The 23071-nt window shown below is 43.8% G+C and overlaps 1 protein-coding gene across 2 annotated transcripts in view; it reads left to right on the top strand.

The window, feature by feature from the left end:
* Positions 1–22353, top strand: part of adck1 (aarF domain containing kinase 1) — a 49468-nt gene extending 27115 nt beyond the window's left edge. For both annotated transcript variants that reach the window (XM_079216741.1, XM_079216742.1), the window contains 5 exons: positions 1072–1188; positions 6148–6297; positions 10994–11191; positions 17677–17870; positions 20951–22353. In XM_079216741.1, coding sequence (XP_079072867.1) covers positions 1072–1188; positions 6148–6297; positions 10994–11191; positions 17677–17870; positions 20951–21110 — 819 coding nt within the window. In that variant the 3' untranslated portion in view covers positions 21111–22353. The remainder of the gene's footprint in view (positions 1–1071; positions 1189–6147; positions 6298–10993; positions 11192–17676; positions 17871–20950) is intronic.
* Positions 22354–23071: the final 718 nt, after the last annotated feature.

Genomic DNA, 23071 nt, shown 5'->3' on the forward strand with positions numbered 1-23071 from the left:
TTTTAACAATGGCTTTCTTCTTATAAAGGCCAGATTTGTGGAGTGGAGCCCAATAGTTGTCCTGTGGACAGATCCCCCACCTGAGCTGTGGATCTCTGCAGTTGGTCCAGAGTCACATGGGCCTCTCGGCTGCATCTCTGTCAGTGCTCTCCTTGTTCGGCTGTGAGTTTAGGTGGACGGCCGTGTCTTGGTAGGTTTGCAGTTGTGCCGTACTCTTTCCATTTCCGGATAATGGATTGTACGGTGCTCCGTGACATGTTCAAAGCTTGGGAAATCTTTTTATAGCCTAACCCTGCTTTAAACTTCTCCACAACTTTATCTCTGACCTGTCTGGTGTGTTCCTTGGACTTCATGGTCCTGTTTGCTCCCCAGTATTCTCTTCACAAACCTCTGAGGCCTCACAGAACAGCTGTATTTGTACCTCCCTGTCTAGCCACAAAACACAGGAAAACAGGAATGACAACAAAAATGTCAGAGAACCCCTCCACAGATGAAAGGCTAGCCATGTCATTGTGTTATTGTGCTTATCGGCTAGAGGAGACCAGCTGATCTAAACAGCTGATGTCATGATTGACATCCCCGAAAAATTATTGAATTATGAGTAAGCATGAGAAGTGAATTGCAGATGTAGAAATACATTATGGTATGGTCTTCCAACAGCATTTTCGCTATGGCTTCATAACCAGCATCCAATCTGCTGATACATTTTGAACTCTTTTCAATCCCTTACTAGATCAGCTTAGTTCACTAAGTGACACTACTTGGCATCATTCTCCCGCTGATGGGAGGGGCTAAGGTGCCACCTGTCCATCAGGAGTATCTAACATTTACACACACACACACACACAGTGCCTACGGGAGCAGTTTGGGGTTAAGAGTCTTGCCCAAGGACACATTGACATGCAGAGCCGGGGATTGAACCGCCGATCCTCGGATTGAAGCGCTCACCACTGAGCCACAGTCGCACAGTTTATGGTCACATACTTAAGAAACATTCTTATTCTCGTAGGAGAATGGAATCTAGTGAAAAAGTGGTGGGAAGAAAATCAACATTGAAATGTCTTTCAACAGGTCCCCGTGATCCATTGGGATCTGTCCACTAAGAGGGTCCTGACCATGGAGTTTGTGGAGGGGGGCCAGATCAATGACAGGGACTACATGAAGAAGCACAGCATCAATGTTAACGAGGTACTGCCTGCTGCCAGCGCTCTGGAAGCCTCTGAATAAACGTGTGTGTGTGTGTGTGTGTGTGTGTGTGTGTGTGTGTGTGTGTGTGTGTGTGTGTGTGTGTGTGTGTGTGTGTGTAATGTAGAGAAATGCTGGTATTAAAGAGAGAGTAGTAGTTTTAACCTTGTGTAGCTGTGATGTCTAATAGAACATGAACTGATTGGCTCTGTTTTTATGTTTACAGCTTTCATTTTGTCAAAGATGACAGAAAAGTGTTGTTTTTTTACTGGATAAAACGAGTTGACCTCTGCATCGAGCCCTTGCTCAGCATGAGGGGGTTCAGTATCTCTCTCACATGCACACTACTTCTGTAGTGCATCAACTCAAACTGCTGACTGCCTTTTCCTACGATGAAGAAACTAATACAGTTGTTGCTTTGACAATACTATTGGTAATACACATACATTTATGGTCATGCAATCTGAAATTGTATTGGGATTTCCTTGAATATCACACACACACACACACACACACACACACACACACACACACACACACACATTAGGAGCACAGCTCGAGAAGACAATGACAAATACACTACACACACATTATTTATTGGGCTTTTGACGAGCACATGCATTCCCCCACACACTAGTGCAGACAGGGACACACTATCTGAGCATTAAGCAGTGATAATGAGTTTGATAAGACAGCCAATGAGATAGATAGGAAGCTGCATAATACAACAAACACACAAAGCGGCAGGATGGACAGAGATATTAGGTGGCAGTGGTGCATGCTGGACTCTGTCTGTAATCACCAGATGGACGAGGACCCAAATAGACGTTCCTTTTTTGCATTCTTCCCCAGATTGGTAAAATGTAAGATATGACTGTGTCCACTGATTGGACAACATCCATACAACCTAGTGGTCCCAAAAGCTTTAAAAATCTATGACACATTATTTTAAATTGGTTAGAATATTTCTAATGTTATATCAGTGTTGTTTATTGCAGCAAAATCACAGTCACTTTGTTTTTGTCAGCTGCTGCTGAAAGTCAACATGCTAATGAGGTTCTCCATATGCCAAAAGACTGCTGATGGCATGTATGTGATAACCATGTTTCACTGGTTTGTACGCGGACATTTTTCTCGGTCGGATGCAATGCTGTCTCATTGCCCACAATGGATTTCTAACCCAAAGAGCTTAAATGATAACACGGTATGATAATATTAATTTTGTCTCATCTCCTGTAAATGTGAATGAACTTAGATTTGTTTTCTTCGGACTGGAATAAATTGCCTGTCCTAATAATTCGTCCTTACTTATGATATGATGTAAGTTTTACAGAAGATAGCGACTTCATTTAGTCTACACATGTGGCCAGAATGAATAGGTGTATGAATTATTCATTCTCTCTTATTTTTCTGAACACAGAAGTCTGTATTTAATTGTCATGACTCAATCTCTACTGGACTACAGCAGTGCGGTACTGACTCCATCTTTACGGGATATGGACTGGTCTCCAGTTTTCAAATGTGCACAGATAGAAACCTTTTCAATCATTACATTTTTGGCAGCTGTTGATAAATTTACCCCAGTTAAATCAGTCAGACTTAAAACTAGAACAGAACCTTGGATTATAGTTGATATTTTAAATGGCATTATTTCAAGAACTTGCTATCTCACCAAACATAATAATTCTAGCAATGAACAGTTCAGTGAATATACAAAACAAACTTAGAAATAAGTTGAATCAAATGAGAAAGAAAGCCAAGACAGAATTCTTCAGCGAGAAGATGGCAGATAACAAGAGCAACCTACCAACAGTTTGGGAATGATAGAAGTCACCTACTCAGTACATCCTATTGAGAAGGCATGCAGCTCCACAGAAAGGACTCCCGGATGCGTTTTCTTTTGCGTGTCTGACATAAATGCACGACAACAGCTTAAAGCCATGAACCCTTCTGAAGCAACAGGTCCGTGATAACATTCCCAACTGATTTTTTACAATATCCCGCTGCAGTCATTACACCAGGCATAACCCATATAAAAAACATACCCATCGAACAAAACAAGTTTCCCCACTAATTCAAACTTGCAATAACAATAATAAATAAGGAGGCAAATCCAAATCAGCTAATTACTGTGCTCCATCTTGTGTTCATTATCAAGGTTAATAGCAAGGGTCAAACATGAACAAATAGACAGTTATTAATCATTGCGTAATCTTCTGAATCAATTCCAATCTGGTTTAAAAAAAATCACATTTGACAGATACCCTTTTGTTCTACTTAACACACCACATTAATAAAGGAGTAGATGTAGACAAATACTGCGGCATGGTTATGTTGGATCTCCAAAAGGCGACTCTGTGAGTCCTGATATTCTTCTGATCAAGCGCTAACAATTCAGATCTACAGTGGCCTGAATCTTATCTTGGGGACAGAGAACAGTAGTAGAGGTAAATGGAACCATGTTCACAGCCACTCACATGTGGGGTCCCACAGGGAAGCATTTTAGGTCCATTTTCCTTTCTTTCTTTTGTATTGACCGCAAGTGGCTCAGAGTGGATGAGAAGTTTTTTCATTAAAAGTTCAATTACATTTTTTTGTATCGCCCAAAAGCACAAACTACAAATTATCCTCAGAGGGCTTTACAATCTGTACACATGCAACATCCTCTGTCCCGGGACCTCACATCAGTTCAGGAAAAATTAAAAAAAAAAAAACGTTAACAGGGAGAAAAAGTGAAGAACCCTTCAGGAGAGCAACAGAGGAGGATCCTCTACCAGGATGGACAGAAGCAATAGATGTCATGTGACCAGAATGACCAACATGACAGAGTTATTACACATTCAATGAATATGACAGAAATTATTCATATGAGAGAAGTAGGCATGATGAAAAATGTACAACTACCAAAAATAGCAGCAACAGTGGATATAGTAGAATAATAATGATAATAAAAGTAGTAATTGTACTGGCAATACTACTAGCAATGCAACTACTAATAATAATGACAATAGCAGTAGATGTCGGCAGGACCAGGGTCCAGATAAAACCAGGATCCATGTAAACCTGTGAGGAGAGAAAGCACAAAGACGCATCTAAGTCTTGTGTAGTGTTATCCCACACAGGAGCCCCATTCATTTTGTCCCACGCAGATTTAAAATGCTCGGTTTTATATCCCACAACATTTATGTGGAATGTGTTCCCTGCAAGTCTTAAGTCGATTAGCTCTATTGGAAAATTGAGTTGAGCAGCTGGTCCTAAAAATAACTAGAGAATCGATTGATTTGCAGTTGGTCCTAAATACCCATCTGTTTGTTTCCCTGACATCCCACAACACATTCACTGCTTGAGTCATGAGTGTCACATGACCTCCATGGCACATAAACAACTCTCAATGAACGTGACCTCATCCACTGCTCCACCGCTATTGTTCATCACAGGCAGGATAGTGTGAAGCAGCCCCAGGTACCGTCCTATTGCTTCGAGTCGCATACTAGCTTAAGTCTGAAGCATCACCAATTGAATTTGAATAATGCTTCATAATAGGGGTGTAACTGCTTTTCTTCAAATTTGTCTTTGGCATGTACTTTATTGTGTACCTCATAAGTACATGCTTTTGTGCTCATCTGGCCTTGATGCCCTTATGAAAATGGTATGGCCATCGGCATCAGTGGCGTTGATGCCCTGCCCACATTGTCCCCGCTGACTTTAGACACAAAACACACTAAAGAGCTTTTGGTCGATCATGACGACTAGACAGACTGAAGTCTGGTAGGACTCTCTGGCGCAGCACTTAGCTGGTTTGAATCCTACTTGAAGGACCAACAATACTTTGTGTCGGTAGCTAATTACACATCAGAGCTGACTAGGATGACATGTGGTGTTCCCCAAGGTTCAATACTGGGGCCTCTTCTGTTCAACATCTACATGCTTCCACTGGCTCAGATTATGAAAAACAACAAAGTGTGTTATCATAATTATGCAGATGACACACAACTCTACATAACTATATCACCAGGGGACTATAGTCCCATACAAGGGTTGGCTAAATGCATTGAAGAAATCAATAACTGGATGTGCCAGAATTTTCTTCAATTAAATCAAGATAAAACAGAAGTAATTGTTTTTGGTCCCAAGGACGAACGATTGAAAGTCAGCGCACAGCTTCAATCGCTGATGTTAAAAACCTCAAACCAAGCCAGAAATCTAGGTGTAGTTATGGATTCAGACCTCAACCTGAACAGCCATATCAAGACAATTGATAACAATTAGAGGACTTATGTCTCAACAGGATTTGGAGAAGCTTGTCCAGTAGACTTGACTACTGTAACGGTGTGTTCACAAGCCTCTGTAAAAAAGAAAGAAAGCTGCAGCTGGAGTCCTCACTAAGACCAGGAAAGTGGATCACATCACTCCAGGTCTGAGGTCTTTGCACTGGCTTCCTGTCCAACAAAGAATGGACTTTAAACGAGTCTACTTTCTGTTCCAAGAGTCAGAACTAAACATGGAGAAGCAGCGTTCATCTTTTCTGCTCCACACATCTGGAACAAGGTCCTGAGAGCTGCAGGTCTGCTGAGACCCTCAGCTCCTTTAAGTCCACATTGAAGACGTTTCTGTTTGCTGCTGCCTTTAACTGAACCAAATTCAATTACTGCATCTCACTACTGCATTTTATTTCTTTAACTGCACTGCAACTTTTATTCAACTTTTATTTTTTATTTAGCTTTTTGACTGTTTTCTTCACTGTTTAAAATTCTGTTTTCTCTGCATTATGTTTTGATGCTTTTGATGGTTTTATGTGAAGCACTTTGAATCACCTTGTTGTTGACATGTGCTATACAAATAAACTTGCCTTGCATTCCACTTACATGTCAAATGCATGATGGTTATCATCAAGCTGTATATTGGAAAATGTGTCTTCTAAGTGTCAATTTTGCACCTTTTCCTCCGTCATGTCCCCAACAGATCTCCGAGAACCTGGGTAAGATGTACAGTGAAATGATTTTCGTCCATGGCTTTGTTCACTGTGATCCGCACCCGGGCAATGTGTTGGTCCGAAAGTGTCCCGAGAGCAAGAAGACCCAGATCGCCCTGCTTGATCATGGCCTTTATCAGGTGAGACATCTCCAAGCTGCCTGCACATGAAGAAAATACCATTTGTTCTCAAATTGCTGTCCATTTTTCATGCTGCTGGCTTCGACCTTCAGTTCATGGAGAGAGCAGCAAACACACAGCCAGCATGCGGATGTGACACACACTTTCATTAGAGCTCCAGCAGCATAAAAGCTTTTTGATAAGCAACTCATTTGATGTTGTTCTTAGTAAAGTGCAGTATTCTGTGTTTGGATTGGTGCACCACAGCCGTAATCATGCAGGCGCATTTAACTGTGTGTACTCGTGTTCTACACACACACACACACACACACACACACACACACACCCCTTGATTGTTAACACACTTGCTCCTACAAACACCTGCAGGCTGACACAGACATCCACAGATCTGACATGTGTTTGTTTACTGCTTGTTCCTGTTTTCATGAAGAGACCTTAGTGGCAAATATGCCTCTCTCTCTCTCACTCACTCACACACACTCTTTCTCTCTCTCACACACTCTCTCTCTCTCTCACACACTCTCTCTCTCACACACACTCTTTCTCTCTCTCTCTCACTCACTCACACACACTCTTTCTCTCTCTCACACACTCTCTCTCTCTCACACACACTCTCTCTCTCTCACACACACTCTCTCTCTCACACACACTCTCTCTCTCTCACACACTCTCTCTCTCTCACACACACTCTCTCTCTCTCACACACACTCTCTCTCTCACACACACTCTCTCTCTCTCACACACTCTTTCTCTCTCTCACACACTCTCTCTCTCTCACACACACTCTCTCTCTCTCACACACACTCTCTCTCTCACACACACTCTTTCTCTCTCTCACACACTCTCTCTCTCTCACACACACTCTTTCTCTCTCTCACACACTCTCTCTCTCTCACACACACTCTTTCTCTCTCACACACTCTTTCTCTCTCTCACACACTCTCTCTCTCTCACACACTCTCTCTCTCTCTCTCAAACACTCTTTCTCTCTCTCACACACACTCTTTCTCTCTCTCACACACACTCTCTCTCCCTCTCTCAAACACTCTCTCTCACACACTCTTTCTCTCTCTCACACACACTCTCTCTCCCTCTCTCAAACACTCTCTCTCACACACTCTTTCTCTCTCTCACACACTCTCTCTCTCTCACACACACTCTCTCTCTCTCACACACACTCTCTCTCTCACACACACTCTTTCTCTCTCTCACACACTCTCTCTCTCTCACACACACTCTTTCTCTCTCTCACACACTCTCTCTCTCTCACACACACTCTCTCTCTCTCACACACACTCTCTCTCTCACACACACTCTTTCTCTCTCTCACACACTCTCTTTCTCTCTCACACACTCTTTCTCTCTCTCACACACTCTCTCTCTCTCACACACTCTCTCTCTCTCTCTCAAACACTCTTTCTCTCTCTCACACACACTCTTTCTCTCTCTCACACACACTCTCTCTCCCTCTCTCAAACACTCTCTCTCACACACTCTTTCTCTCTCTCACACACACTCTCTCTCCCTCTCTCAAACACTCTCTCTCACACACTCTTTCTCTCTCTCACACACTCTCTCTCTCTCACACACACTCTCTCTCTCTCACACACACTCTCTCTCTCACACACACTCTTTCTCTCTCTCACACACTCTCTCTCTCTCACACACACTCTTTCTCTCTCTCTCACACACTCTCTCTCTCTCACACACACTCTTTCTCTCTCACACACTCTTTCTCTCTCTCACACACTCTCTCTCTCTCTCACACACTCTCTCTCTCTCTCTCAAACACTCTTTCTCTCTCTCACACACACTCTTTCTCTCTCTCACACACACTCTCTCTCCCTCTCTCAAACACTCTCTCTCACACACTCTTTCTCTCTCTCACACACACTCTCTCTCCCTCTCTCAAACACTCTCTCTCACACACTCTTTCTCTCTCTCACACACTCTCTCTCTCTCACACACACTCTCTCTCTCTCACACACACTCTCTCTCTCACACACACTCTTTCTCTCTCTCACACTCTCTCTCCCTCTCTCAAACACTCTTTCTCTCTCTCTCACACACTCTCTCTCTCTCACACACACTCTTTCTCTCTCACACACTCTTTCTCTCTCTCACACACTCTCTCTCTCTCTCACACACTCTCTCTCTCTCTCTCAAACACTCTTTCTCTCTCTCACACACACTCTTTCTCTCTCTCACACACACTCTCTCTCCCTCTCTCAAACACTCTCTCTCACACACTCTTTCTCTCTCTCACACACACTCTCTCTCCCTCTCTCAAACACTCTCTCTCACACACTCTTTCTCTCTCTCACACACACTCTCTCTCCCTCTCTCAAACACTCTCTCTCACACACTCTTTCTCTCTCACACACACTCTTTCTCTCTCTCTCTGAGGGAGGTTGTGGAGCGTCGTGAGCGGTGCTAAATGTTTGGTGATCTTTCTCAAACTTGTATTATCTTTTCATTCATAGTTCACTGTGTGATTGAGTTGGTGCAATTTTTGGGTTGTTTATTGTTTTTTTGGAGACAGAAAGCCGTGTTTCTCGTCAGGGACGGCGTCCTCTGAGACGTCGTCCCTGTCTTTGAGGAGTTTGGGTTCGGCCCGTGTGTCCCGGTGGAGGCGGTTCTCCTGGCTGTGGGAGACAGTGAGGGTCACGCTAACCTGAGCGACGCCTCCAGGATGAACAGAGGGGTGGGGTGTTTTTAAAAGAGGAGCGCTACGAGGGCCACAAACAGAGAAATATACCAACGTCTGGGCCACTCACTGGAGGTGAGGGATATTGCAAATGAATTAAATGAGGTCAATTATAATTATATATATATATAACTCTGGTGGTTGAGATGCGAAGAACATCACAGCCATGGCTGTCGGATTTTGTTCAGAGTTAACAGAGAAAATGTTTGCTCACAATGTGTATGTTGAGCCGAAAAGACTTTAGCGTAGCGTCGCTTCAGAGGAGACTTGGCCTTTTCCAAGCCTCGGTAGAAGGAAGGTGGGGAGAGAAGCTGATGCTGATCACACTGCATCTCCATCAGCTCTAGTTCAGACTCTCTTCACTTCTTCTGCTTTGATGATGGGAGTGATGGGAGGGAGGAAGGGAGTCGAGAACAGCTTGATTAAAAATGAATAAAAAAGGAAGCGCTGACTGAATTCTATGAGATGCGATGACAGACACATATTTCCTCATTTTAGCAGAAAGGTTGACCTCTGGAAAAGCTGCTCTGATTTCAGACAGCGTGGGGAAGAGCGCAAGATTGAAGTTACTTAGTTGTGTCTCAAAGAGACAAAGCTTCTTTCAGGTGTGCGTAGGTTGTGCTACGACCTGCTCTTTGCCTTGCAGGCTCTTGTTCAGTGTGTTGAGATGATGAGTAAGAAAATGCGAAGTCTGCCAACCATGGAGGGTCATGGGTCACTCAGCTCATGAAGAGGTCGGTCATTTTCTTTCAAAAACGGGTACATTTTTGATCTCGGGGAATAAATCCGCTGCAGCACTGGACTGAGCAGCGACCTCAGGCTGAGAGAGGAGGTCCCGTGTTCAGCTTCAACACAGACAGGAAAGCTTGAACTTGTCTGTGGTGGATCTGACACCGCTTCAAACATGTCCTTCCCCGTTGTTGTGCCCTTAAGACTCCTCAGAGCCAGCTGCTCCTCCGTAATGCAAAAGTTATCGTCAACTCCCCGCAGAAGCATGAACAGCGGAGCGGCGTCTGAGCTCTCATCACACGCAATCCAGTCAAAACAAAAAGCACAAGCTTCATGTGACACCTGATGCTTTACGTCAGCTGACAAGTCTTTGTGTTCCTGGACTGGCTCACGTTGTTGAATTCCAGCATCTTTCCCGGGCACATTACTCCTGATTCAGTGAGGCTCTGTTACGAAGTAGAAGGTTTCCCGTGTCGTGACCTCGTAGCTGCTCGCCTGCATTGTTGAGCAGCCTATTTGCTTGACTATATTTTAGAATCTGCTGCGGGCCAATAAACAGACAGACAGAATAAAATGTATTAATATTGCACAGTTGAGGTGATTGAAGTGTTTTTGTGGTCTGCTGGGAGCTGGTTGTGCAGCCTGACAGCAGCAGGAAGGAAGGAAGGCCTTGGGGTACTACTGTTTACAGATTACCATAAATGATCAAGTAGATGCAATCACATGATAATTAAAACACTGATCCTGGTTTTATCTGGACCCTGGTCCTGCCTGACACCTCCTATTATCATTATTATCATTATTATTATTATTAGTTGCATTGCTAGTAATATTGCTAATACATTACTGCTTGTATTGTCATTATTATTCTACTATATCCACTGCTGCTGTTATTTTTAGTAGTTGTAACTTTTTCATCATCCTACTTCTCTCATTATATGAATAATTCCTGTCATATTCATGTAATGTGCTGTAACTCTGTCATGTTGGTCATTCTGGTCACATGACATCTATTCTTCTGTCCATCCTGGTAGAGGATCCTCCTCTGTTGCTCTCCTGTGGGGTTCTTCCCTTTTTCTCCATGTTAAAGGTTTTTGGGGGGGAGTTTTTCCTGAACTGATGTGAGGTCCCGGACAGAGGATGTTGCATGTGTACAGATTGTAAAGCCCTCTGAGGATAATTTGTAATTTGTGATTTTGGGCGATACAAAATACATTGAATTGAATCCTAACAAAGGACATATAATCCCCTCCCTTCCAGGTCCTTCAGCCAGATTTAAGGTTGGACTATGGTCGGCTGTGGCAGGCTCTGATAAAAGGGGACATGTCCGGGGTGGAACGTTACAGCCTCAGACTGGGCGCTGGAGATCTGTACCCCCTGTTTGCCTGCGTGGTCACCTCTCGCTCTTGGACCGCCGTCAATGCCGGCATCAGTTCTGTGCCTGTCACACGCTCTGAGGTACTGTATGAGCTCTCACACACACACACACACACACACACAGTAACAGAACTTCATCATTTGAATGAATACTAAGTGCTTCACAGAGGTTCAGAAAGCAAGTTGGGCAGTACATGAGTTAGAGTATAAATACACGTTGAGTTACACGTGCCCACGGAATCCAGCCACCTCCGGACCAGCGAACACCAGGGGCGCCGTCCCGGAGCCAGACCCAGGAGGGCGTCTGGTGCCACCCGCAGGGACAAGCATCGGGTTGAGCCGATCGCCGGCAGCATAGACGAGCTCTAGAGACGTGGAACGTCACCTCGCTAGCGGGGAAAGAGCCGGAGCCGGAGCCGGTGGCGCCGCCTGCCAACTCCATAGTTCTCCTTGGGAGACATCAACGCTCACCTGGGCAGTGACAGAGACGTTACTCGTGGTGACGGGTGAATTCCATTCTTCTCTGGACTATCGTCCTGCTGTGTGGGGATGTTCATCTACATCCCAGACCTACAGGCCCTGGGGATCAGCTGTTTTTCACTGGCCCAGGACTAAGCCCATTACCAAGCTCTCCAACTTTCTCGATATAAAAAAACTACATGATCGCGGCCAAAAAATGCTATTATAACAAATGTTCCATGGACTAATAACTTGGCAATTTTTCAACAAAATAAATCACAATTGTTTCAAATTAGAAACCACACACAATCAACCCAAAACATATATGAAATTATAATACCACTATATTTACATTCTTCCTACTTTGTATTGAAGCTGTTTCCACAAAAAGAAATCGGTGAGGATAAATAGTTTTATTTTATCATCTGTGAAAGGCAGTGATTTGCCACAAGCATCCAGTCTGCTGGAAATCCAATAGAAGTACTTTTGTCGTATGAAATACATGCATTTCATAAATGTATGAAAGGCTGTGGATTTTTAGCGTTTGCTGTTGTGTGCTGTTGCCACCACTGGAATCTAATTCACAAATAGTCTAATGCTGCTAAAACGTTAAATAAACATGCAAAAAAAGACAATGAATAGATTTAGATTTTTTATGTTGACATTCTGAATGAACTAGGTACCAGTTACAGCCCTAGTTATTAGGTTGTTTGAATCCACTGGCATACAACTGGTTTGTGTGTGTCCCATTCCCCACAGGGGTTCATAATGTAATGTGTGCTCCAGAGAGTTTCTTCATACCTCCCGAATGCAACGTTCCCTCCATACACACCTTTTCTTTTGTTGGCTGGTGTGTGTTTTGGCTGCCTAGCACTCTCCCATCTCTATACTCTTTTTGGTGTGTTAGTGCATATTCTAAGAGGGATGTGTGGGTCCCCATCTGTGATTGGTTCCCAGATGCCCATCCTTCTTCCTGGTTGGTTCCTGAAGGAGCCTATCTGGAGCTCTGGTCCAACGGATTGGAGGACTGGTCCTGACCAGAAACCTAGAACAACTGTGTTAAAAAGCAAGCCAGATGTTTGTGGCAGCTGTGAGGAGCTCTCCACCGTGAATGTGTGTAAAAGTGTTGAGCGTATTAGTTGTGTGAGGGCTTCAGCAGGCCAAGAGGGAAGACATTTGTAATTAACTGGAAACTGGGCAAGGTATGTCGTTGTTTGTGTTTTGTCAAAGTTCCTTTAAATAACTCTTCACCTGATGATGTTCTTAACACATTAGGAAGATGTGAGATAAGCCGCGCCCCCTTTCCGCCGCGAATGAAGCGAATTAACCACATAAAGTGGAGCGAGTAAACCCACGAAAGAGTGTGTGAATGTAGCATAAGTAAGACATGCTCCCTCCCTCTGTGTCCAACTGTAGCTGAGATGAGAGCTGTCCCATCAATCTAGACCACACACACACACACACACACACACACACACACACACACACTCTCCACTCTAGTGCCCTCTACTTGAACACACTTGTTGATTGTGAAGTACTGCAGGGCTAAGAAGACATTTTGAGTCATCTCTGTGGCCACATCCACTCACCGGCTTTGGTTTCTCTCCTCTCTTCTGTTCTTCGTCGTCTTGTCTGTCCTCTTTTCACTCTCTTATGCATGGATCTTTTTTAAGTCCTGATGATGCATTTCATTAGTGTTAATGCAATCCAATGCACTAAGCAAATGTTGAGTGCTTTTAGAGCGGTGCCTTTTTGCACGCACAGGGACATTCATCTTTTTTAATGAATATTTCTCGACTAAACATTGAAAACAAAGTCATTCGTCAAAAAAATGTTGTCTTACATTTTTCTCACTGCTTCTCTGTTGTTATTCCAAACTAAACATGTCCTTTATGTTTACCTGTTCTAAGGTAGCATGTACACTTCCTGCACAGGTGGGTGTTTAATGTGATACACCTGCAGGAAGTGTTGAGTTTCATTGACAGTAGCTAGTCAACGATAATAAACTGGCTATATTGAAGAAGTAAGAATTGATTAGCTACTGTTAAAGAAGGGAAACTCCAAGCAGCAGAGTTACTGTAATTACCAATTTCCAACTTGTAAATACCATTTCTGTCACCATCCAAGTCCTAATCAGATTGTAAATGCCTCAGAGACAAATGTGTGATTTTGGGCTGTAAAAAATGTATTTTACTTTAATTGAAAAAAGTAAAAATGACCACTGGGAAACATGGATTTCTCTGAGAGCTCTGATTTATGTGGCTTTCTGCCAAATAATATGGAAGGGCCTGAACAAGTAAACATGGACAATTAATTTCAGCCAAAGTCTTCATTTAAGGTAATTAAATGAGTAGGGCTTCATTTGCTCTACTGCGCCACCAAGTGGACAATACATGTAAAACAGGCAGTGATCATAACGACACCATGGCTTTGTGTGTGAAGCTTTAAATGGAATAAATGATGTTTGTGACGCCAATACATCAATTATTAACTTATTAATATTGTGTCTGTCTTTATGATATAATGGCGGGGTCAAAAGTGAAATTGGAAACAAATTAGGGCGAGGGTTGTGATGTGACTGTGGGTCAGTGGTTAGCATACCCGTCCTTCAGTCCGAGGCTCCGTGGTTTGAGCCTCAGCTCCGCTAGTCCATGTTGATTTCTCCATTTTATTCATTTTCATAAAATAAGAGCTTTTCCACAGTGCTGGGCTTTTTGAGACTCTTTTGAGAACCATGTTCTGAATCAGTCCCGTGGCTCAGAGGCTTCCAACGTCACCGCACACGTCATCGACACTTCACCAAAATCTACCTGGTTACTCGACACGAAAGGACTCGTCACTAACGAATACTGGTCTGTGCTCTAAAGTAGTTTTTAAATGTGGGCTACATGAGCAGATACCTCACTCTGGTGTTGTGGCGTCAGGAAAAGGCCCTGATGACATCTGTTGTCTGCAAGACTCTTTTTTTGTATCCCCGCCTTTGCGTCAGGCTTATGTTCAATAAAGTGAGGGACAGTATGTCTGGAGAGGACATCTAGGTGGGACAGTGACCTGACAAATGAAACCAATGTGGATGTTTGACAGCTCAAAGGCCACCATGCTTCCTGCTGTGACGTTGGAAAGGTGTTGGGAACAACAATCCACTGTGTTTGGAGCGTGCTGGACATAAGAAAACATTGACTTTACTGACATCACTTCTCAGAGTTTCTGAGTGAAGTGAACCCACCTAGTAGCCAACATATGCATTTGTTGAGCATAATTAATGTTCTGCCCTGATAGTTTCATCTGCCTAACTCTGCAGAGGGAGAATGGTCCTCTGACATTCTTCCTCCCTCCCTTGGTGGCTGCCCACTATTTTCTAATGTCTGCTGGCTGCCGTATGAAAATATCCTGCAGATTCTCTAATACATTGAGGAGAAAAGAAATCACCAGCACCCCATCCCCCTCCAACTGCATTCCCTTTGCCTTTTGCGCGGCCTATTATCGCACCACTCACAATACAATATGTCCTTATTGAAGCTTTCAGATGCAAATGAGAGCACTGCGCCTCTCTGTGTCCTGCTGACAGCTGTGAGGCCTGCTAACCAACCTCCTATAATTGCTACTAATTGTTATTCCCCAAGCAGGACTCAGCAGAGCACTCCAGACACCCAGCCCCGAGCCATTTGGAGTATCTTGTTGTTGGTTTATGTCTCTACCTATTAGATTAGTTTAGTTTTTTTTAAGTAAATAAAGTGGGAGAGATGGGAAGTAACCAAGGGGGTTTGCAATTATTCCAGGAAAAATAAGCGAGGAAGGATTTATGCTCCGACCCAATCTGCTCCATGTGCCTCCTATAGAGAAAGTAAAGCAAGCTGTTTAAAGTGAGACCCACGCCACTGCTGGAGGATGAATTACTTTAATGTCCCATACTCCCCACGGCTGTTCGATGGCTGGCTCCAACAAATCCCAACTCCTTTTGACTCCCATTCAGAAAGCAACAAACCTTCTTGCTAGAAATGCAAAGTCAATAAATGTTAGGGATGGTCTCAATCGCTGGTGGTCGTTTTGGAAAAGATTCCTCCAATAGTAACGTAACAAGGGCATTGACTGACAGTAGGCTGGCCTGCCACTCTGTCCGGCTTCAGGAATCGCACTGACTGACTTTCTGAGCTGCACGAGTTCTGTTTGTTCACATTACTTCCTGTGGGTATGAGACCGACAGCAGAGAGGAAGTTGCCGAGCTATCTGTCAACTCCTTGTTTATCTGGACTGACAGCTCTGACAATGCTGCTGCCACATGCATGCACACAATCGCAGTATGCAGGAATTCAATTATGGGGCTATGAAAACGTTTGGATGTGTTGTTTTACAAAATACAATACAAAATTGAATTATTGGATTTTCGTTAATAACAGCAGATTGAGTTGTTCGTTGTCATCCCGTAACCTAATTATGCAACTTGATCACATTTGATGATAACAGCTTCTGTATGGAGGGAGATGGTACCCCTGCCTCTGGTGTCAGATGTGGAAGTCCTCTGTGATTGGTCTCTGGCCGGCCACTGACCTCCTCCCATGGGTGCTGGGACTGGTTTTGGTTTTGGTCTCAGGGTTCTTGTCATCACGGTGTTCCAACAGAACTTAGGGGCCATGTACTCCAAGCTTTTTTGTTTTCTGAAAACAGCAGCTTTTTCACCACAGACACCCAGTTTGAATTATTGCAAATATTGCAATACTTCAGTGGGCTCATCAGGTTGTGTTACAAGACCTGAAGGCAGGTGAGCTGGTAATGGTGACGGACAAGATCAAAGTGCACAGAGCTTTATCAACAGGAACATAGAATATTGCATATCACTATTCAGAGTTTTGGCTGATATAAAAAAGGTATTTCTCCACTCCTTTTTCCCCTCAATTAGCTTGTAATTTCACAGCTGTTCAGTCACTTCTGTAATGTCCTGTACTTGTAAAGATTGTGTACCTCCTGATTTTGCTTTCTGTCGTCAGATTGCTCCCTGACTAATAGTGTCATTTAGGCCTGTTGAGGTGCAGCAGGGAGAGGCCTTTGAAGTAGAGTAGAGCAGGACACATGGAGACTCAAGCAGCCATCTTCAACATCAAAGAGAACAAGTAGTTATCATGGAGGTCTCTCCCTTTCTTCTTTAATCATTTCTTATTTCTATGCTCAGTCATTTACACTGTGTTGTCATTTCTGCTCAATACTATTCCTGTTTTACTCCCCTCATCCTTTGCCTGGAATTAGTGACATTTAAACACACCTTGAAGCCCATGGCTTCAGCACACATGGCAATGAACATCACATCTCTCTTACAAATGGATGGATAATTGTTTTTGTTCCAGGAGGGAAAGCAACCCACCATCTTAATTAAAGTCCGTCTGTGTAGATTGCCATGACGAGTGCTGTAGCTCTGTTGTTGAGGTCTGGCAGTTCAGATAGTGATTTTGGAGTCAGTATTTTGGAACAGTCAGCATCAGGCAGAAACTGGGAACATTGAAATCTATGCTATTGTAGAGTAACAGACAGGAGCTGTTGGCCAACAGATGGCTGGCATTGTTCAAAGGTACTAAACTCTTTCTTTCAATATTGTGTTTGATTGAAACCCAACCTTTTACTTTTACTTCTCAACCTCAGGTTCCTGTCAAGACATCAACAGACAACAATATTACTACATGCTCTTTCAAACACCTGTGGCATGTTCTCACATCATGTTGGCCTGGTGTCAGACCTCATCACCTTTCATCCCCCACATCTCTGATTTGTTCAATGAGTAAGACAGTTCTGGTGTGTCCCTGGTGGGAAAAAAACACCATCAGTTAGAGCTTTACAGCCAAACACAAATAACCAAAGAGCCAGTCACACCTCAAATGTTCAGGTAAATTGTACATTGTTTGCTAGTGTTATCACTTGAATGCACTCAAATCTCCACTGATAGTATATTAACAGACACCCTTCCATATACTAATGAAAATCATAAAGGCAAACGATGTGTTGCCCTACCCTAACAGACCTAGAAGAGACAATGAAAGGGGCTGTGCATCCACCCTGATTCGGTTCGTCCAAATCTTTGACTTGTACATAATGATCTTCCTGTCTGTCTCCCTTGGTAGGACGTTGAGATTCGGACCAATGCAGCTCAGTACCTGCCTCAGATCAGCGAGCTGTTGAATCGAGTACCCCGGCAGATGCTGCTGCTGCTGAAGACCAATGACTTGCTCAGGGGCATCGAGACCACCTTACAGACCAGAGCCTCCTCCTCGTCCTTCATCAACATGTCCCGCTGCTGCATACGTGCCATGGCCAGGTCAGAAAGATTGTGATCGACCGTTCAGTTTGCATAGATTGACCTAACCAAGGTATTTGATACAGGAGATGCATAACCATCTGTAACGTGCTCCCGTTGCCCCGTGGTGTCTCCCCTCGCACAATGACCAGCACACAACTGTATTGGAGGTTCTCCATGTTTTTATTGAACGCCACCTCCCAACTGCCTGTGACTCCGGCTCCTACTCTCACGGTCTCCCCGACTGTGGCTCCGACTTCTCTCGCGCCTTCGTCCCTACTGCCGCTTATCAGAGAGAGACACAATTAGCTCAAGGTGAGGCCAGTTAGCAAACACAATTACAGATTGAAGTACAACAAAGAATAGATCCCATCGTCCAGACTACCGTTGTCTATAGTCTGTTCGACAGTCCGCGAGAAAAGCCATTGATTCTCAGAAAGTCTCTAGTTTTGTCAAGTTATAAAGTCCTCCTCTTCCTGCTCATCTTCAGACGGTCCTTACGTGTCCAGTTTCATCCTGCATCCCACTCTTTATTGCACCTCACATTCCTGAGTGTTCTCTACTTTCTACCTCACTTGCAGACATACCTTTAAAATAATTCCATCTGCTGAACTCACCCATTACATTCAGTGTTATTCAAAGTCAGTTTTATTGTCAATTTTGTGCAATGTGCTAACATGCAGAAGATCGAAAGTATGTTTCTCTTCTGTCCAACATATATATTCATTAATATACTTATAATACATTCAGTGTTACGTCTTTGGCTTGACCTTTAACCTGTAAACCCATTGTGATACATTAGCTACCACTAGGAGCGCTATTTAAACCTAGTTTTCTCCAAGCACAATGTATAAAGAGTCAAAATACAGGTCCAATGAGGCGGACGACACCACCTCATTGGACTCATCTCTGGTGGGGACGAGTCTGCCTACAGGTAGTAGACTGACCACCGGGTGACCTGGTGCAGCCAGAACAACCTGGAGCTCAACGCTCTGAAGACAGTGGAGATGGTTGTGGATTCCAGAAAGAATGCAGCCCCACCCGCCCCTCTCATCCTGTGTGACTCCCCCGTCGACGCTGTGGAGTCCTTCCTCTTCCTGGGCGCCATCATTTCCCAGGACCTCAAGTGGGAGCTGAACATCAGCTCCATCACTAAGAAGGCCCAGCAGAGGATGTTCTGGCAGCTGAAGAAATTCAACCTGCCAAAGACAATGATGGTGCACTTCTACACTGCCATCGTTGAGTCCATCCTCTGCTCCTCCATCATGAGTCCATCAGATTCAGATTCAACTTTATTGTCATTGCACAGAGTACAAGTACTGGGACAACGAAATGCAGTTTAGCATCTGACCAGCGTGCAAAAGAGAAGCAGTAAAAGTGCAGTGCAGTGTTCTGGATAAATACAATGTAGACGGCATAAACATATATATATATATGTATATATATATATATATATCCCCAGAGGGGAGGAGTGCAAAAAGTCTATGCGGGGTGAGTGGTGTTCCTGATGATGCTGTGCGCTCTCCGCAGGCAGCGCTTGAGGTGGACGTCTCCATGGCAGGGAGTGGAGTACCGGTGATGCGTTGGGCGGTTTTCACCACCCTCTGCAGTGCTTCCCGGTCTGAGACAGAGCAGTTGCCGTACCAAACTGTGATGCAGTTAGTAAGGATGCTGTCGATGGTGCAACGGTAGACGTTCACCAGGATCAGAGGAGACATGTGGACCTCCTCCCTGTAGGCCGACTCATCGTTGTTGTTGATGAGGCCCACCACCGTTCTGTCGTCTGCAAACTTGATGATGGTATTAAAACCAGCGGTCATAGGTGAACAGGGAGTAGAGGAGAGGACCCAGCACACAGCCCTGTGGAACGCCAGTGTTCAGGGTGAGGGTCGAGGAGGTGCGATTGCCCAACCTAACATAGCGGGGTCTGTTGGTTAGGAAATCCAGTATCCAGCTGCAGAGGGAGGTGGCGATGCCAACCATTGAGTTCATCCTCTGCTCCTCCACCATTGAGTCCATCCTCTGCTCCTCCACCATTGAGTCCATCCTCTGCTCCTCCACCATTGAGTCCATCCTCTGCTCCTCCACCATTGAGTTCATCCTCTGCTCCTCCACCATTGAGTTCATCCTCTGCTCCTCCACCATTGAGTCCATCCTCTGCTCCTCCACCATTGAGTCCATCCTCTGCTCCTCCACCATTGAGTCCATCCTCTGCTCCTCCACCATTGAGTTCATCCTCTGCTCCTCCACCATTGAGTTCATCCTCTGCTCCTCCACCATTGAGTCCATCCTCTGCTCCTCCATCAGCATCTGGCACACCACAGCCACTGCCAAGGAGTTTATTTGTGTTGATGTCTTTTGGGTTGTGTATTAAATTGCCCTGTGTGTCTTGGATTGCTGTGATGGTTGATTGTTCTTTGATTCTTTTCAGCTGATTGGCGAGTTTACCTTTTTTTTCAATGTGAAAACAATTCTCATTCTTTGCCAGAAGAATTGGATACATTGATGTAAAATATTTTCAAGATGAGATTGTCTGTATTTCATTCCAGGTTTGTACATATGGAGAGTATTGGTATTTGAAATTCCGATGTTCATAAATGCTCGTATTCCCAAAGTACGAATGGTGATATTCCGTTCAATTACAATGAAAAATGTCTGTTGACTCTCGGGAAAGGAAATTGTTTAAATCTTTTGTTTGAAAAATATAACTTTGGTGGATTTGCATGAACTTAAAGCATCTTGTAAATTAGATTGGCTGTAGGTATACATATGTCAGAAAACAATTAAACAACCACACTGCTACGTACAAGGTTATGTGCAGTGGTTCCCCATGTGCTGCCAAGCTTTTTTATTCCAACCAAACACCCCTCCAGCTCGTGTTGCTGATAAGCCGACCTGCAGCCACAGTAGAGCAACTAATCAGCTGGTCAGCTGTAATGCTAAACTGTAATGAACCTAAGAACCCAGTTGTTCATGGCTACTCATTTAAGGTACACCTTGCCACCAGTTTTTCACATTGGCTCAAGTGGCAAGCAATACACCTACAGTGTTCTCAGAGAAAATTGTGCCTGACCCTTGACCTTTCCTTCTCTGACTGACAGGCACAAGAGGAGTAAGGCTCAGTCCAGGAGGAGGCGTCTCCAGATCACTCTGGCCGAGTCCCTCAACCTGTGGAGACTCACTATGTATGAACTGTTTCTGTGGGTGAGCGGCTCCACGTTGGGACACTGGACCACTGCTCTGCTGGCATTTCTGCACTGAGACATATCTGGACACTGGGACATTAACCATACTGAAAGTTAGCTTATAATACACTGTTAACACATTGTGAATATGTGCACACACACACACACACACTTGAAATGTACTTGAACCGCTGTCTTGCATACTGTACAGTACCTGTGCTCACTGACCGTATCTGGAGATGCTGCAGAGGAATTCTAGGCCAGCGGATAAGAAATAGTTCCAGTAAATAGTCTTGTTTTCTTGTGTCAAAGCTCTTAATGTATTCACGATAGTACAAATGACCTTTAATCTTTGTTACGATGATGACCTTGTTTTAATTTCTATTTTATTTCAGGTGGCATCAACTCCAGCCACTTCCTGTGAGTTGGAATGCACATAGAACAGAAAAGTGGACGATGTAATTGGTTGTGTGGAACACCCTTTTTGTACCCACACTTTCTTGTATGCTAAATGCCAAAACGAATAGCTGAATAGATTGTGTGTACGTTGTATATTGAGAACAAGAATAAGACATTGACAGCACAGTGCGCTGATGAACCTGAAAAGAGAAGCCTAAACATTATTTATGCACAATCTTTAAAGAGAGACGGAGTTAGAGTGGCAGATGGATTTCCTGATTCCACCTGCTGCTGGATGTTTTACTCTCCTCCTTGTCCTGTGCAGATCCTCCTTAGAAATGTCCTACCTGATCCAGTCCTACTTGTGGTCATATATACCCAGCAGCCTCTGGCAGGAGTCCTTCACTACGGCCCATTCTCTTTAGTGTTGCAGTCATTTTGCAGCCACAATAGCAGGCTGGAACAGGGCCATAATTAATGTTATTAATTACACCTGTGTTCACCCTGCAACGTCACAAGAAAGTGACTGCTGAGTAAAGGACCTCTGGTGGTTAATGGACATTTGATGATCGGTTGTTAATAGTACAGACTCAGGGGTTTGTTTTTCTCACTGAAAACTGTTTTGCTTTTTGTGTTTGTTTTGGAACGATCCATAACCAGGAATTGATTTGATAAGTATGCATGATGGTGCTATACTTCCTTCTTACTGTGCACGGTCTGTCCACATGGCATCTATTACACATCTGTCCTGGGAGAGGGATCCCTCCTCACTTGCTCTCTGAAGTCTCATCCTTTTTTTCTGTTAAAGGGTTTTTGGGGGTTCATCCTCTTCTGATGTGAGGGTCCAATGACAGAGGATGAGAGTGTAAAGCTCTGAGGCAAATTTGTGATTTTGGAATGTATTAATAAAATTGAACTGAATTTAATTGTCTTATTAGCATCACATTTCAGCATATGTATTGTACATGACTGTGTTTAAATGATATTACAGTAATAACGGTAACTGGTAATGGTACGTTATAGCGCTTCTCTAGTCTTTCAATCACTCAAAACCTTTTCAATCTTTATATTATCAGTTTTTTTAGGTATTTGGTCAAAAAGTAGTGGACACACATTTTGACCTGATGATGACAGAGAAAAACACCAATGTTATTAAAATTCATCCTAAGGGAAACATGAATATCTGTACTAAATTGAATGTGAAAAGAAGGCAACACAACTGTGTGTGTGTGTGTGTGTGTGTGTGTGTGTGTGTGTGTGTGTGTTGCATACATTGCATGGCAGACCATCAACATGTTGTTATGCTCAGTCTAACCCCACATGACCAACTCCCCCATGTTGCCATCCAACTAAACAGTCTGATGAAGAAGCTCAGGCTGCACATGGCGCTTAGTCTCAATCTCTGGAGACTAAACATAAATGGCTTTTAAACCCTATTTCTTCATGGATTTCTTAAACTCATCCCAGACCCTGAATATCAGCCTCACATGTGATAATCCCTACAGCAGCCAATCTCGCAAACACACTCACTACTCAGGCTTCTGATAATTTGCCTCTCTGTGCAGTTCATCCAGCCAAAGTGTATAATTGAAAAAATGTCCTTGGGGAGGAAAGTATTTCTCAACCACAAGTTGGCCA

This window comes from Taurulus bubalis (assembly GCF_910589615.1).
Source record: "Taurulus bubalis genome assembly, chromosome: 1".
Taxonomy (NCBI): domain Eukaryota; kingdom Metazoa; phylum Chordata; class Actinopteri; order Perciformes; family Cottidae; genus Taurulus; species Taurulus bubalis.